Genomic DNA, 13,251 nt, shown 5'->3' on the forward strand with positions numbered 1-13,251 from the left:
GGTCACATCCCCATGGGAGGTGTGTAGGGAGGCTGACAGGAAAATTAAGTAGGATGTCAGGGCAGAGAAAATATAAATGAATGATTGCATCAATATGGGAAAATCAAGGGCTAAGAAACTAGAAGTAAAATAAAAGTGGATGGGGCCCCCAAATTAGGTTGGACTATAAATATTGGTTAATACATATCTTTATCCCAGTCCTTTGGCTTAGTAGTCTCATTCTGTCTTTTGACTTGGTTGTACCTCTCTGGATTCTGCAGAATTTTTAATTGTATAATATAATTTACTGTTTTTTAAATTATAATTTGCCTATTTGGATGTTTAAATCCCAAGGGTCTAGTACTTTCTTACAAAGAATAGGCACTCAAAAAATGTTGAAGGAGGTACTTAAGAACTAATATTTATAGTGCTATACATGATAGTGTGGTCAGGGCTAGAGGACTATAGGGTGAGGACTAGGGGACTAGAAGTTCAAAAACATTCACTGAAAACAACAAAGCCATTACTTGATTCTTGACAGGTAGAAATGAGGTGCCTCCATACATTCTTAATAAAACTACTTCATCCACATCTGGGAGATAGCAACAAGATTTGAATTGCTATTTTGAAGACATGAAGTCAATGTTGACTTTCCTCCATTCTATCTAGAGGCTCAGTAGTAATTAGAGGTATACATGGTTGATAATTCTCTAGTAAATAACATATACTTGTTTCACCAGCTTTCAATTTATTCAACCATTCAACAAACCTTTTGTAAGAGCAAGGAACTACATTAAACAATCAGGAAGACAACGATAATTTTATTTGTGTATGTTGTGGATGCATTGTTTTAAAATTTTTAATATATATATGGAAACTTACAGATATTAATTTATGACAAATGATATATTATAATTTAAATTGTAATCATACAGGAAGTGGTACAAGTCAAACACTCTAAAGGGTCCAAGATTTTGCTCAGCTTGCAAGCTAAAAAAGTTGGCCTGCCATAGTGTTATGGATGCTGGCAGAATATATGAGACTCCTGGGTCAGAGACAAAGGACTTTATTATAGCACAGCAGGTAAAATAAGTTGTTTGTGCTACTTCATTGTGTTTTCTAACCCCCTAAGGGTGACACAAGCAGGCATAGGTGGAGTGACATAGTTGGTTTTTGTCACAGCTGAGGAACCTGAGCGTAGGAAACTCCATTACATTACCTTTATTATACTGGACACAAAACAAACTTGCCCTTTTCTCTGGTGCAAAACACGATCTCTGTTTTAAAAGGCTGTTTGCTATATACACCCTCGAAAAGATAGTCTAGAACAAAATGTTGTCAGTGCTTCAGCTTACAACATGTGCAGAAGCACAGGCTTCATGGAGAACTGTCTTCCAATACTGCAGTGGTATGAGTTAGTGTTAATATAACCAGTGTTAACATAATCAGGAGGGGAGATAAAAAGAAGTGAGTTGATCAAAGCAGAAACCAAAAAATAAAATGAGCACAGCTAGAATAAGAAATCCTAGGTCTAATTAAAAGCAGAGGCCAGAGAAAAGCAGGCAGAACGGTTGCCACATGATTGACTCATGGACAGAGAAGAAAAAGGATTTGAGTAAGAAATACAGATTCTAAGAAGCCTCTTTGGAAATGTAGAGGTCATCAGAAAGAGCACGTTCAGGTTGCAGTGCCGGCTTAAAAGAATCACGTTCCTTCCAAAAATCCTGTTGCTAAGAAACAGTACCTAGCAAATCTGTGAGTAAAATAAGATAAAGATAAAAAAGAAAAGCCAAGTTGATTTCTATTGCTATTACAAAGATAAACGCTAAAGGTACTACACTCTACCTGTAGTGTAATGACTTACAGTAGATGAGGTGGTGGATGTTCACCACTGCACCAGTTTTTGAGAAATCTCAAGCCGGTCACTTTTAATCTTACCCAGCTTGAGTAGTTAGGCTCTTTCCCCTCTACCTCATCATAATTCTTCCATTGCAGGGGCTACTAAGCATGCTAGGCTATTAAAAGAGTGAAGGGATTGTTATGTGAAGGTAATCATTGAACAGTTACAATAAACCACAAACCCCCCTTAGAGTGGTTTAACCCAATACATTTTATTTTTCATTCACAACATTCATTCCTAGTGTTCCTGATCAGATAGTATATTAGTCAGCTTTGCTGCATCCACAAAATTTTAGTGACTTACAACAGGCTACATTTTATATTAGTGGCTACAGATGCTGTGTCTCTGCTTGATTTTATTTGCCTCTGCTCCATGTTTATCCCTTGACCTAGGCCAAGGAATAATCGTAAGTATGTGATGTACCACTTTCTTAGTAGAAAACAGAAGCTACAGAACTAGAAGAGTCTCACAGTGCCTCCAAAAACTTCTGAAAGGTGATAGTCTACATCATGTTTGTTCACATTTCTTTACCTCAACTATATTACACTGCTGATCTTAACATCAGTAGGTGGGAGACCTACAAGGAAGTGAATGTATTTGTGAACAATAATGTAACTTATGATGAGTCATTTTCTTGGGAATTTTTTTTCCAAACTGAAACATGGGGATCTTTCCTCTATTGGGCAGCACTATTATCTAGGGTACCTTCGAGATGGAGAGAAAAATAGCTGACAGGAAACTTGCTTCAAAGCAATAGTGAAGAAGTATGTCTATGGGGAAAGGGATGTTTTTAATCCAAAAGCAAGTTCAAGGAAAGACATCAAGAAAGGGAAGAGCTATAAGTCATAGTTACGTCTTAGCAATTGCTGACCCTGCCCATGGTGCTCTGTTGACTGGGTCATTCATGACACTCAGAAGAATCTCTCTGACTATCAGACAAAGAAGAGGCACCAACAATTTGTTCTTCTCTTCACAATAATTCACTGGCTGCCCCAGGCAATGATGAGTAGACAGAACCCCTTTTTCTCTGCCCCAGTCAAATGGCAGGCAACTTGGTGGGTTGCTGAAGCTCAGCCTTCTGGTTCCTGCAACTGCTTGAACATATACATCTGTTTCTTCACTCTGTAATTATAAGTAGTTCTGTTCTTAAATGAACTCTTATTTTTATATTTATTATGTGGCCTAAGGGTCACAGGGGCAGTAGAAAATTAAGGAACTGCAGTGAGCCAGGGGATCATCTTTGCTGAAGAAAAAAAAATTATCTTTAAGTTTGGGTAAAAGCAACAGAAAGTCAGACTGTGAGAAAGCAAAAGGTAGAATGCATGAGGGGAAGTCATCAGTCGTGAGAGGTTATGCTTACCCTAGCCTGGAGCACTACATCCTAATGTGTCACTTGGTTAAATAAGAAGTCTGTGCTGCTAGAGTAAGATTCAAATATGCAACAGAACCTTGTGGAAATAGTTTGCTCACTAGCATCTCAGTTTTATGTGTCCCCCAGTGTCTATCCAAATTCCAATTTCCCATGACTACACTCCAGATACACAGAAAGTCATTATTTGTCTATTTATTTGTTTAGAAGCCTCACATCAATTATCCAGCTTTAAATTGAGAGCCCAAAGCTGCTTAAATTGCCCCTCTAGTCTAGTTAAGTCCCAGAGATTCCAGAAACTCTGAGGAAAGCTACATGCATGTGGGCCTGGAACTTTGAGAAATTACATGTGTGCATCAATGAGGAAAGAATACCCTTGGCTAAAGGCAATTGCTTATCATGTCCCCTCAATTCTTTATGTATTTCTTCCCAAAATCACTCTGTCCATTCCTTGGCTATTTAAATGTCATTACTATTCTAGCCACAGTAAGTTTTTGACATTCTGAATGAACAGTTTGCTTGTATGCCCCAAATGGGAGGGGACATGTCAAGAGGATGCTCCTGAGAGAACATGGGAGGACATAGTATGTGAGACTGTTTGAGTCATGATTGTGACAAGTTTGGAGGCAGCAGCTGTATTTCTACAGTAAGAAATAAACTTCCAAATCCCCGTAGCTTCATGAAATGACTGGTGGGGAGGGAGGTATGAGTTTGATAGGCCACCTTATGAGTAGATCATATAAGAACCCAGACCCTATCTAGTTTGGGGGCCCTCCCCCTTCTAGAGGCTCAGATTCTTCTTCATTCAGGCTACAAATGACAAAAGGGACAATGGATTATGAGCTGGGTTTAGAAATGGCCTCAATCACTTCTGACCATTCCTTTGGCTAGAACTCGCCACACCCACCCCACCTAACTGGAGATGGCGGAAGGTTGGGTAATCTAAGCTAGCTGAATGATCAGGAAAATCAGGACAGGAATGTAGTAAACCATCAGTCAGGTTTTGCAACAGACTAGTCCTAAAATTGGGCAGGTAAAGCCTCTTTACTTTGGATCCTCAGTGTTCACAAATTATTGCCGAACACATTATTTCCCACTGCTTTTCTGGGAGATGATGCTTTTGCCCAGGAAGCCCCAGCAATGCTCAAAATGCTAATGGCAGGCTTCTCTCCCACCCATTCAGTCCTCACCCCCTCCTACTCAGTAAAGATATTGCTGGTGGCATTGAAGTGTTGCTTCGGGTGCTGGTGGGATTAGTAAATGATGGGTTATAAAATATTGCTTGGGACACTGAATTTATACTTTTATCACTGTCCACTTTTTCAGCTTTTTTCTACAACCACAGTATCTAGAACTAATTTCTTCCTGTTTTTTTCCAGTCTACAGCCTGAGCTTATTTTAAACCCTAGTGCCCACCCTGAGGGCTTCCTGACACTCATTCTATGGGTAAGACAGTATGCCAACTGGAGGATATAAAATATTTTAAAAATAGCATTTCTGTCCCCACCCATAACTTTCAGAAGAATAGGTATAAGGATATTCTTGGATGAAGTAAAACTGGTGCCTATTCCCTGCCCTCAGCTTCCCCTTCATTTTTAATTGCTTCCTTCCTCCCACTGTTTTCCAGACTATCTGAATTGTATCAGTCCCGGGCATATGGGAATGTGAGTACCCCTGATGGCTATTGTCAGCCAGGAAATAACTACCATTCAAACACTAATGATCATGTTTGGCTGATAAAATGGATATGAATATTAAATTTGAACCATCTTGGCACCATCTCAGATTTTTTAAAAAATAGACATGAGAACTGATAGCTTTGCATAAACATCTTTCTTGCTATTTTCTCTGATTCTGACATATTCACATTTCACTAAATGAGTGAACACCACCATCCACCCACTCACCAGGCGTTCACTTTATATATAGCTATAGATATTCAATGCAAGACCACGCAAAAAAAGGATTCATGTAACAGAATTTGTGGTGAGATTTTTGAGGAAAGCAAGGGATAAAATTTTTATATTTTAATTTTTGTCCTGTCTTGGTTCTACGAAATGCTCTTATTAAGTCACTACATATCCATGTACTTGAACTTCCTGGTTATTCATTCATTAACTTGTATAATACATTCAATATCTATTTTGTATGCCCTGAATATCTGGGACTATGCTAGGTTCTGGGAATACAGAGTAGAATGTTATAGTTCTTGTGTAAATCTCATGGCTGCTATTATAGAAGTAAATAATAGTAACTCAATAGTAACTGTTACATCTGGGAAAGAGAGGGATGTGAGAAAAGGCTTTATAGACTTGGATGATGGTCCTTCAAAGATAAGGTATTATCCAGATGGAAGACTTTATCTTTTATACCTTTGTACTGAGTACTCACCCTGTGTCATCCACTGTTTGGGGAACTACAGACGTGATAAGGGCTAAGATCTCAGAGATTGTTAGGGTTTATATTTTAGAAGGCCTTATATACCATGCCTGGAGCTGGCCTTCATGTCTGAGGATTTTGTGAATAGTGAATCTCAGGACTGGGTTCTCAGAACTGCTTTCTAACTCACTGACATGATAGGGAACACAAAAAAGAATTACATAGGGTTCTTCACTTTAAGCAATGAGATATGTAGGGACCTTTTCAGATGGACAAGGTCATTTGGTTCTATTTGTGTTCTCACCCTGAAAATATTCCACATTTCAACCAAAATAAGAAAAATATTACTCTTGGCTTAAAGTTTTACTCTCCATTTCTTTGCACTCCTTGGGTTTTGGAAAGTCCCTGAAATCAGAGCTCTTGGAGCTCAATTTGAGGGTTTTGAGGGATTCAATTCCTAGAAAAAAAGGTGGTAAGATGTCCCAGAATGTGCCTTGCATCCTCTATAGGCAGCTAAGCACAGTATGGGAACAGGAAGAAAAAAAGAAAGAAAACAACAACAACAACAACAAAAACAAAAAAAAAAAAAAAAAACATGAAGGCCTCAAGTTTGCATGCTTCCAAGAATGAGGGCTTAGCATTTTAAACAGGCTACAACTTGGTTTCAGTTTACAGTGAGAATCCCTGCTTACTTTCAAATTCTGGCTACAACTCACTGACTCCAACTGCTGACTACCCACCCTTTCATTTAAAAAAAAAATTCTGACCTAAGAGTCACTTAATTCTGGCTCCAGTAAGATCACTCTTTAGGACATTTTGTTTTGTTTTATGTTTTTTGACAGAACCTGCCCAGATTTGTTTATAAAAACAGCAGCAGCCTAGGAGTCACACCAATCCTTCGGTCCTCACATTGGCAGACATTGGCCTCCACTGAGCAGCTTTCGTAGGTTCATGGGCGCCTTTGGGATCCAGAGCTTGAGCCTGAGCTGTAGCTGTAGCCTGGGGCCTGGTTTGAATCTTGGCCTTAAACTTTGGCCAGCAGAGCCTGAGACCCTTGGCAATGTGGGCACGAGCATGTTTCCCAAGCTTGGGATAAGTGATATAGGCAAGTTGGCTGAGCTTGTGATGGCCATCCTTTGGGGTCTCGTGCTTTCTGAGGGTGTTGATAGCCTTGGCATATGTGCTCATGGCCTTGGCATTGTTGGCCTGCATCTTCTCCAGGTCCTTCTTTTTGTGATTCTTGGCAAAGCACATGTTCCTTAGGAACTTAGGGTACACCCCCTTAAGACAGTCATATATTTGTGATCCGGGTTTCTTGATGCTGTTCTATGTCATTCTTGGGACTAATTGTATGTGGTGTGGTTCTTGGACTTAGCCATATCTTCACCAAGGCCTGCGGCTCCTGAAGCGCCTGGGACTGGAAGAGCCAGGACACATGTTTTCCACAGAACAATTTAAATACAGTGATCTCTTATGATCCTCTAAAAGAGCACACTTCCTTCCCCCCACCCCCTCACCTCCAATCCAGAGACTCCAGATAGTCCTGGGAGAAATTTAAGCTCAACGACAGCCTGGCCTGGACATCCTCCAAAGTTGTCCAGGAAAGGATGCTCATACATATGCCCCTTCCCCTTCCCTACAGACATGGGACCTGGATTATCTTCTTTATTACAGCTCCACTATGGGTGGGGTGGACCATGCCAGTGAGAACAGGCTGAGCAAGTTCCCTCTTAGTGGGATATTGGCATCCCTTGCCTCAACAGCTGTCTGATAACCTATAGCCAAATACACCAGCAGCTGACTCCCAGGAAGTCCAGAGAGCTATGTTTGAGGGTTTCGGCTATTGTTGTAACAATGTTTTTCATCCATACCAGCTTCTGTGAATGAGTGGGCGAAGCAAAACTTTCTGCAGAAGTAGCCATACTTCTTCTTCACCCACATCCCCTTACCAATTCATTAGATTTGGGGAAAGTGTTCAATTTGGCAGGCTGAGTTTAAAATGTAAAGTTCACTGAGTAACTCTAGTCTGTATCACTCTCAGTTGGACCTAATGAACATTGGCCTGTGGACTGAAGGGTCCCAGGGTTCAATTCCATCGGGGCAAATGTCAGATTGCGGGCTCAATCCCAAGTAGAAGGGAGAAGGGGTTTCAGGAAGCAGCCAAACAATGATTCTCTCTCATCATTGATGTTTCTATCTCTTTCACTCTCTCCATTCCTCTCTGAAATCAATAAACACTTCAAAAAAGGTATTTTTTTCTAAATAATCATGACATGAAAATAATGAATACTCCCCCTAAGAAATATATATTTGTATTCACCAAGTTCCTATGTCCATTCCAGAACGAGAGGAGGCAAGTGTATGGAAATTTTAGAATAACATTTTTATGCTTGTTTCTAGCCATTCGCAATTCAGAATTTTTGAGGTCTAATCTTGGAACAATATACTATGAGATAAAGAAAATCTGTTCTAAATGTTTACAGCTTGGCCATTCACATTTGGTCTCAATTTTATATTAAGAATTTAAATAATAATAATATACAAAAATACCAGACTGTCTGAATCACTACCACACTTCTGAAAAATCTTACTGCAGGCTAGGCTACATGGTTAGTTTCCCTATAGTAATTATTGAAGTTTGTCCAATTTAATACTATTGGGAAAGGAAAAAAACTAATGCACTGATTATAAAAGATGTATCAGTGTATGTCTGATTATTAAATTTGGACCCATTTGACTCTTGCCATTTTCTTAGTGATTATTAACTCTCTGGGTCTAATTTTCTCACCCCATTTTATATCTAAAGGTATGAACTAGACAATCTCTAATATTCATTCCATACTTAAAATAATATAGTATAGGTATTTTGAAGGACAATTTCTTAATACAAAGAAGTGAAATGTTGGAGGTGTGGGATAAATGTGAATTCACAAAGGAGTTATTTATAGAACAAAGTAGAGAAGAGAACATGGTTGTGACTAGAGATTTAGCTTGCAATGTTCATAACTGTAACTTATTTGGTTTAATTATAAATCAAATAAACCCTCAGATTCCCTTGCACTAAAGTAAAATAGTCCTGTCATGTCCATTATAATAGAACTAGAGGCCCAATGCACAATATTTGTGTAAGGAGTTCTGCCCTCGCAGCCTTGGCTGGCCCTCACAGCCCCTCACAGCCTCAGCTGGCTCTTGTAGACCCTCAGAGCCTTGGCCTGCCCTCACAGCCCCAGTTTCATCCAAAAGGTATTTCTGACAGTTGTCTGGAAGGATGTCTGGATGGTCATTCTGCTGTTTGGTCTAATTAGAATATTAGCTCTTTATTATTTTTTAAATTATATTATATATTTTTTATTATATATGTCATACTTCAGGAGACAATACAAGATAGTGATATCTGAAGAGGTACAAAAGGGGAAGAGACCTTGAGCCCCAGTGTCAAATTTTTTGGAGGAGAAATTAACATAGTACAAAAAATACTGGCAACAGAAATTTACTCCAAAAAACAGAGAATTTTCTTTTTGGCAGGGTAAATTGAAAAAGTAGAGGAGAAAGACAGAAGGAGAAGTTATTTCATCTTAATTAATTGAAAAAGAGAGCAAAGAAACAGGAAGATTCTAAACTCAAAACCCTTGACTAAGAAACTATTGATAATATCATTTTCACCCCACCACTAATATCATTAACATTTCATAGCTTCATTGGTAACCAGTTGCTACAATATGGTACTTTAAAACTTAGATTCAACCTATAATCCACTTATATTAGTTACATTTTCCTAGCTTTTCTTTTCACATGAACCAAAAAACTTTATATCTGAGTCTCATGTTATTCTTCACAATGCATAAGTTCTGATCTAACATACTGAAATATGTATTATATTTCAAGGAGTGCCCTATATAAGAGATGTCATAAAAACCACCTACATTAAGAGAAAGCTGAGTTATCAAAATGGATGTTTTGCAGATTTACATTCTTTAATGAACATGTCACTATATGGGACAGATAAGGTGACTTCCTCTGAAAAAGAATACACAGTTTAATGAATTATTTTGGCAGCTGATTATATTTTGGCAGCTCTTTTGAATCATCGTTTTAGTAATCTCTTCAACTGATTTAAATCTTTTTAGTTAAATCTCACATGTTTATATCTCACTTCCCACATCTAAGTATTTGAGAGTAAAGACTACTTCTTATACTTATTTGTATTGCATAACATTTCTAGCATAACAGGTGTTCAGTTATCATATAAGTGCTTGAATTGGCTGACCTACAATTTACCTAACAATGCAGAAATTTGGAATTTATTACTTTGGTTATTCCTTAATTTGATATTTTAGGTTTATTATTAAGTCTGAATATCAAATTCCTGTAATTTTTGTTGTTGTTAATCCTCACTTGAGATTTTTTTCCATTGATTTTTAGAAAGAGTGGAAGGGAAGGAGAAGGGAGAGGGAAAGAGAGAGAAAAAAACATTTATGTGAGAAAATCACATTGGTTGCCTCCTGTATGTGCCCTGACCAGGGTCGGGGATCGAACCTGCAACCCAGATGCATGCCCTTGATCAGGAATCAAACCCGTAACTCTTTGGTGCAAGGGCCAATGCTCTAATCCTTGAGCAACACCAGCTAGGGCTTTTAATGAACAGTTTTAATGAACAGTTTCATTCTTTTTTAATTTTTTTATTGATTAAGGTATTACATATGTGTCCATATTCCCCCATTGCTTCCCCTCCCCACTCCCATACATGACCTCACCCCCTAATGTCTTGCATCATTGGTTATGCTTATATGCGTGCATACAAGTCCTTTGGTTGATCTCTACTTCTACCTCCCTCTCCCCAGCCTTCCCGCTGTAATTTGACAGTCTGTTCAATGCTTCTCTGCCTCTGTATCTATCTTTTTTTCATCAAGTTATAATGTTTTTTGTTATCCATAAATGAGTTAGATTACGTGGTATTTTTCTTTCACTGACTGGCTTATTTCACTTAGCATAATGCTCTCCAGTTCCATCTATGTTTTTATTGGTTTTTAGGGAGAGAGGAAGGGAAGGGGATAGGGATAGAAATATTGGTTAGACATTGATTGACTGCCTTCTGCATGCCCCATACTAGGGACTGAGCCTGAAATCCAGGCATGTGCCTGACGGGGAATCAAACCAATGACTTCTTGGTTAAAAGGTTAATTTTCAAACACTAAGCCATACCAGCTGAGCATGAACAGTTTCTAATGAACATTTCCTATTTGTATGCCAACAGACAACAGTAAAAGCTTGCTTTATCAAAATGTTTAGCAAACATATTTTTGCAGACATTGTTAATATAAACCTAAATCCATGTGTTTAAATTAATGTTATAAAAACAATCCTAAATTAACTATTTTTACTAAAATGTAGATAATTAATTTGACCTGAAGCCCAAAGTGTTATAATACAAATGATAAACAAGGTGTTTATTAAACTTTTAATATAAACCAATAATTTTCAAAAGTATTTGAGAATAGAAACTTTTTTTTAAATATATTTTATTGATTTTTTACAGAGAGGAAGAGAGAGGGATAGAGAGTTAGAAACATCAGGGATAGAGAGTTAGAAACATCAATGAGAGAGAAACATCGATCAGCTGCCTTCTGCACACCCCCTACTGGGGATGTGCCCATAACCAAGGTACATGCCCTTGACCGGAATCAAACCTGGGACCCTCAGTCTGCAGGCTGATGCTCTATCCACTGAGCCAAACCGGTTTCAGTGAGAACAGAAACTTTTCAAAATATAATTTATACAAATACCTCAAATGAAATAGATAAATACATGTTATTAATGTAAAATTTTGTAATTTAATATAAAGTCATAATAACAGATTTGTAACAACTTATAAATTCCATTAGTGAAAACAGACTTTTAATAAACACAAACCATTTAAATTAGTAATTATAAAGTCTTAGTCTCAACAATAGGTTTTATTTTTATAATTTATTTTATATATGCTAGTAGTAAAAAATATGATTCACAAAACTAAGAAATAACAAAGTATACTAGTTTTGTGTGCTTTTTTCAGATTGCTTTATTATCATCAGGATATTTCTCAATTAAATCCACCCAGAAAATTGACTATAGATAAATGGAAGATCTTTAATACAAAAGTAAAAACATTAAAATTATCCAAATAATAGACTTATCCTAAAATGATTTGAATGATTAGTCATTCTTAATAATAATAATGTTATAATAATTCAAAGAAATATTTGTTTTTATGTGTGGCATGCAATGGACTAATCATTGAGCAGAGTCCAATCAATTGTGATTGAATTGGATTGCCCAAATCAGTAATGGTTGGATCAAAAATTATTGACTCATATGCAGGGCAAATCACTGATATTTCATGGAACAAAAGTCATTTACTGCTGGAAAGGAGAAAGTTCTGTTGTGCATCTAAAAGGTAAGCACAATAAGAAAGCTCAAACAAGAACAAAATAATAACAAGCACATGGCATGCTCTGTCTGACCTTTTCCAAAGGGCTTTACATTATTCTCTCCTCTGGTTTCTGCTGAGTATAATTGACATAACTATTTTGTGGGCATTCCAATATGTAAACCAAGGATTTCTCAACAAATAGAAATTCCATTCAAAAATCATTGAATGCTACTATTTATAATGTCTAAAGAAATTGAAAGGGCATTACAAATTCTAATATTTGGCAGAAGAATACATAGGCAGAATAATGTATTGTATACCATCATTAATCTTTTAAAATTTTAGGTATAAAGTTTTGTTTTCAAAAAATCCCACATGGTTGAAGGGATATGAAAGTACAGAGTTTCTTCATATGTTTTCTAATCAATTGCTTACATTAATAATAGGTTTTCTAAAATATATCTGCTTTTTAGAACTCATAATTTCTTACTATACCTTATGTCTTATATTGTCTCATGAGTTCCAAAACCCATTTATAATAAAAACTCTCAGTAAACTAGGAATAGAGGGGAACTTCCTCCATTTGATAAAGAATATCTACAAAGAAACAATAGATGGCATCATATCTAATGATGAAAAACGAAAGCTTTCTTACTAAGATATTCAGAAACAAAGCAAGGATATTCCTTCAACAGGTTTTTCAACATTGTACTAGAAGTCCTAGCAAATACAATAAAACAGCAAAAGAAAATATAAGGTATATAGATTGAGAAGGAAGAAATAAAACTATCTTTGTACCCATTATTGTCTATGTGAAAAATCTAAAAGAGTTAATAAAAAAAAACAAAAAACTCCTAGAACCAATAAGCAATTAAAGCAAGGCATGCAGGATATAGGGCTAATATACAAAAGTCCATCACTTTCCCATATACCAGCAATGAACAAATGAATTTTAAATTGAAAAATCAATTCATTTATATTAGCACTCCCTTTACAACATGAAATATTATGTAAGGTCTATATGGGGAAAACTTCAAAACTTTATATGAACAAAATCAAAGAACTAAATAAGTGGAGAGATATTTCATATTCATGAAACACTCAATATTGTCAAGATGTCAGTTCTCCTCAATTTGTTTATAGAGCCAATGCAATCCCAAACAAAATCTCAGCAAGTTATTTAGTGACTATCAAGAAACTGAATGTAAAGTTTAT

General features: G+C 36.9%; 1 protein-coding gene across 1 annotated transcript; it reads right to left on the minus strand.

Moving 5' to 3' along the window:
• Positions 1 to 6,512: 6,512 nt before the first annotated feature.
• Positions 6,513 to 6,881, minus strand: LOC118722929 (60S ribosomal protein L29). The gene has a single exon (XM_036445095.1). The coding sequence runs from the start codon at positions 6,879 to 6,881 to the stop codon at positions 6,513 to 6,515; it is 369 nt and encodes a 122-aa protein (XP_036300988.1).
• Between the last annotated feature and the right edge of the window lie 6,370 nt (positions 6,882 to 13,251).

Source organism: Pipistrellus kuhlii, unplaced genomic scaffold, assembly GCF_014108245.1.
Source record: "Pipistrellus kuhlii isolate mPipKuh1 unplaced genomic scaffold, mPipKuh1.p scaffold_m20_p_2, whole genome shotgun sequence".
NCBI classification, from domain to species: Eukaryota; Metazoa; Chordata; class Mammalia; order Chiroptera; family Vespertilionidae; genus Pipistrellus; species Pipistrellus kuhlii.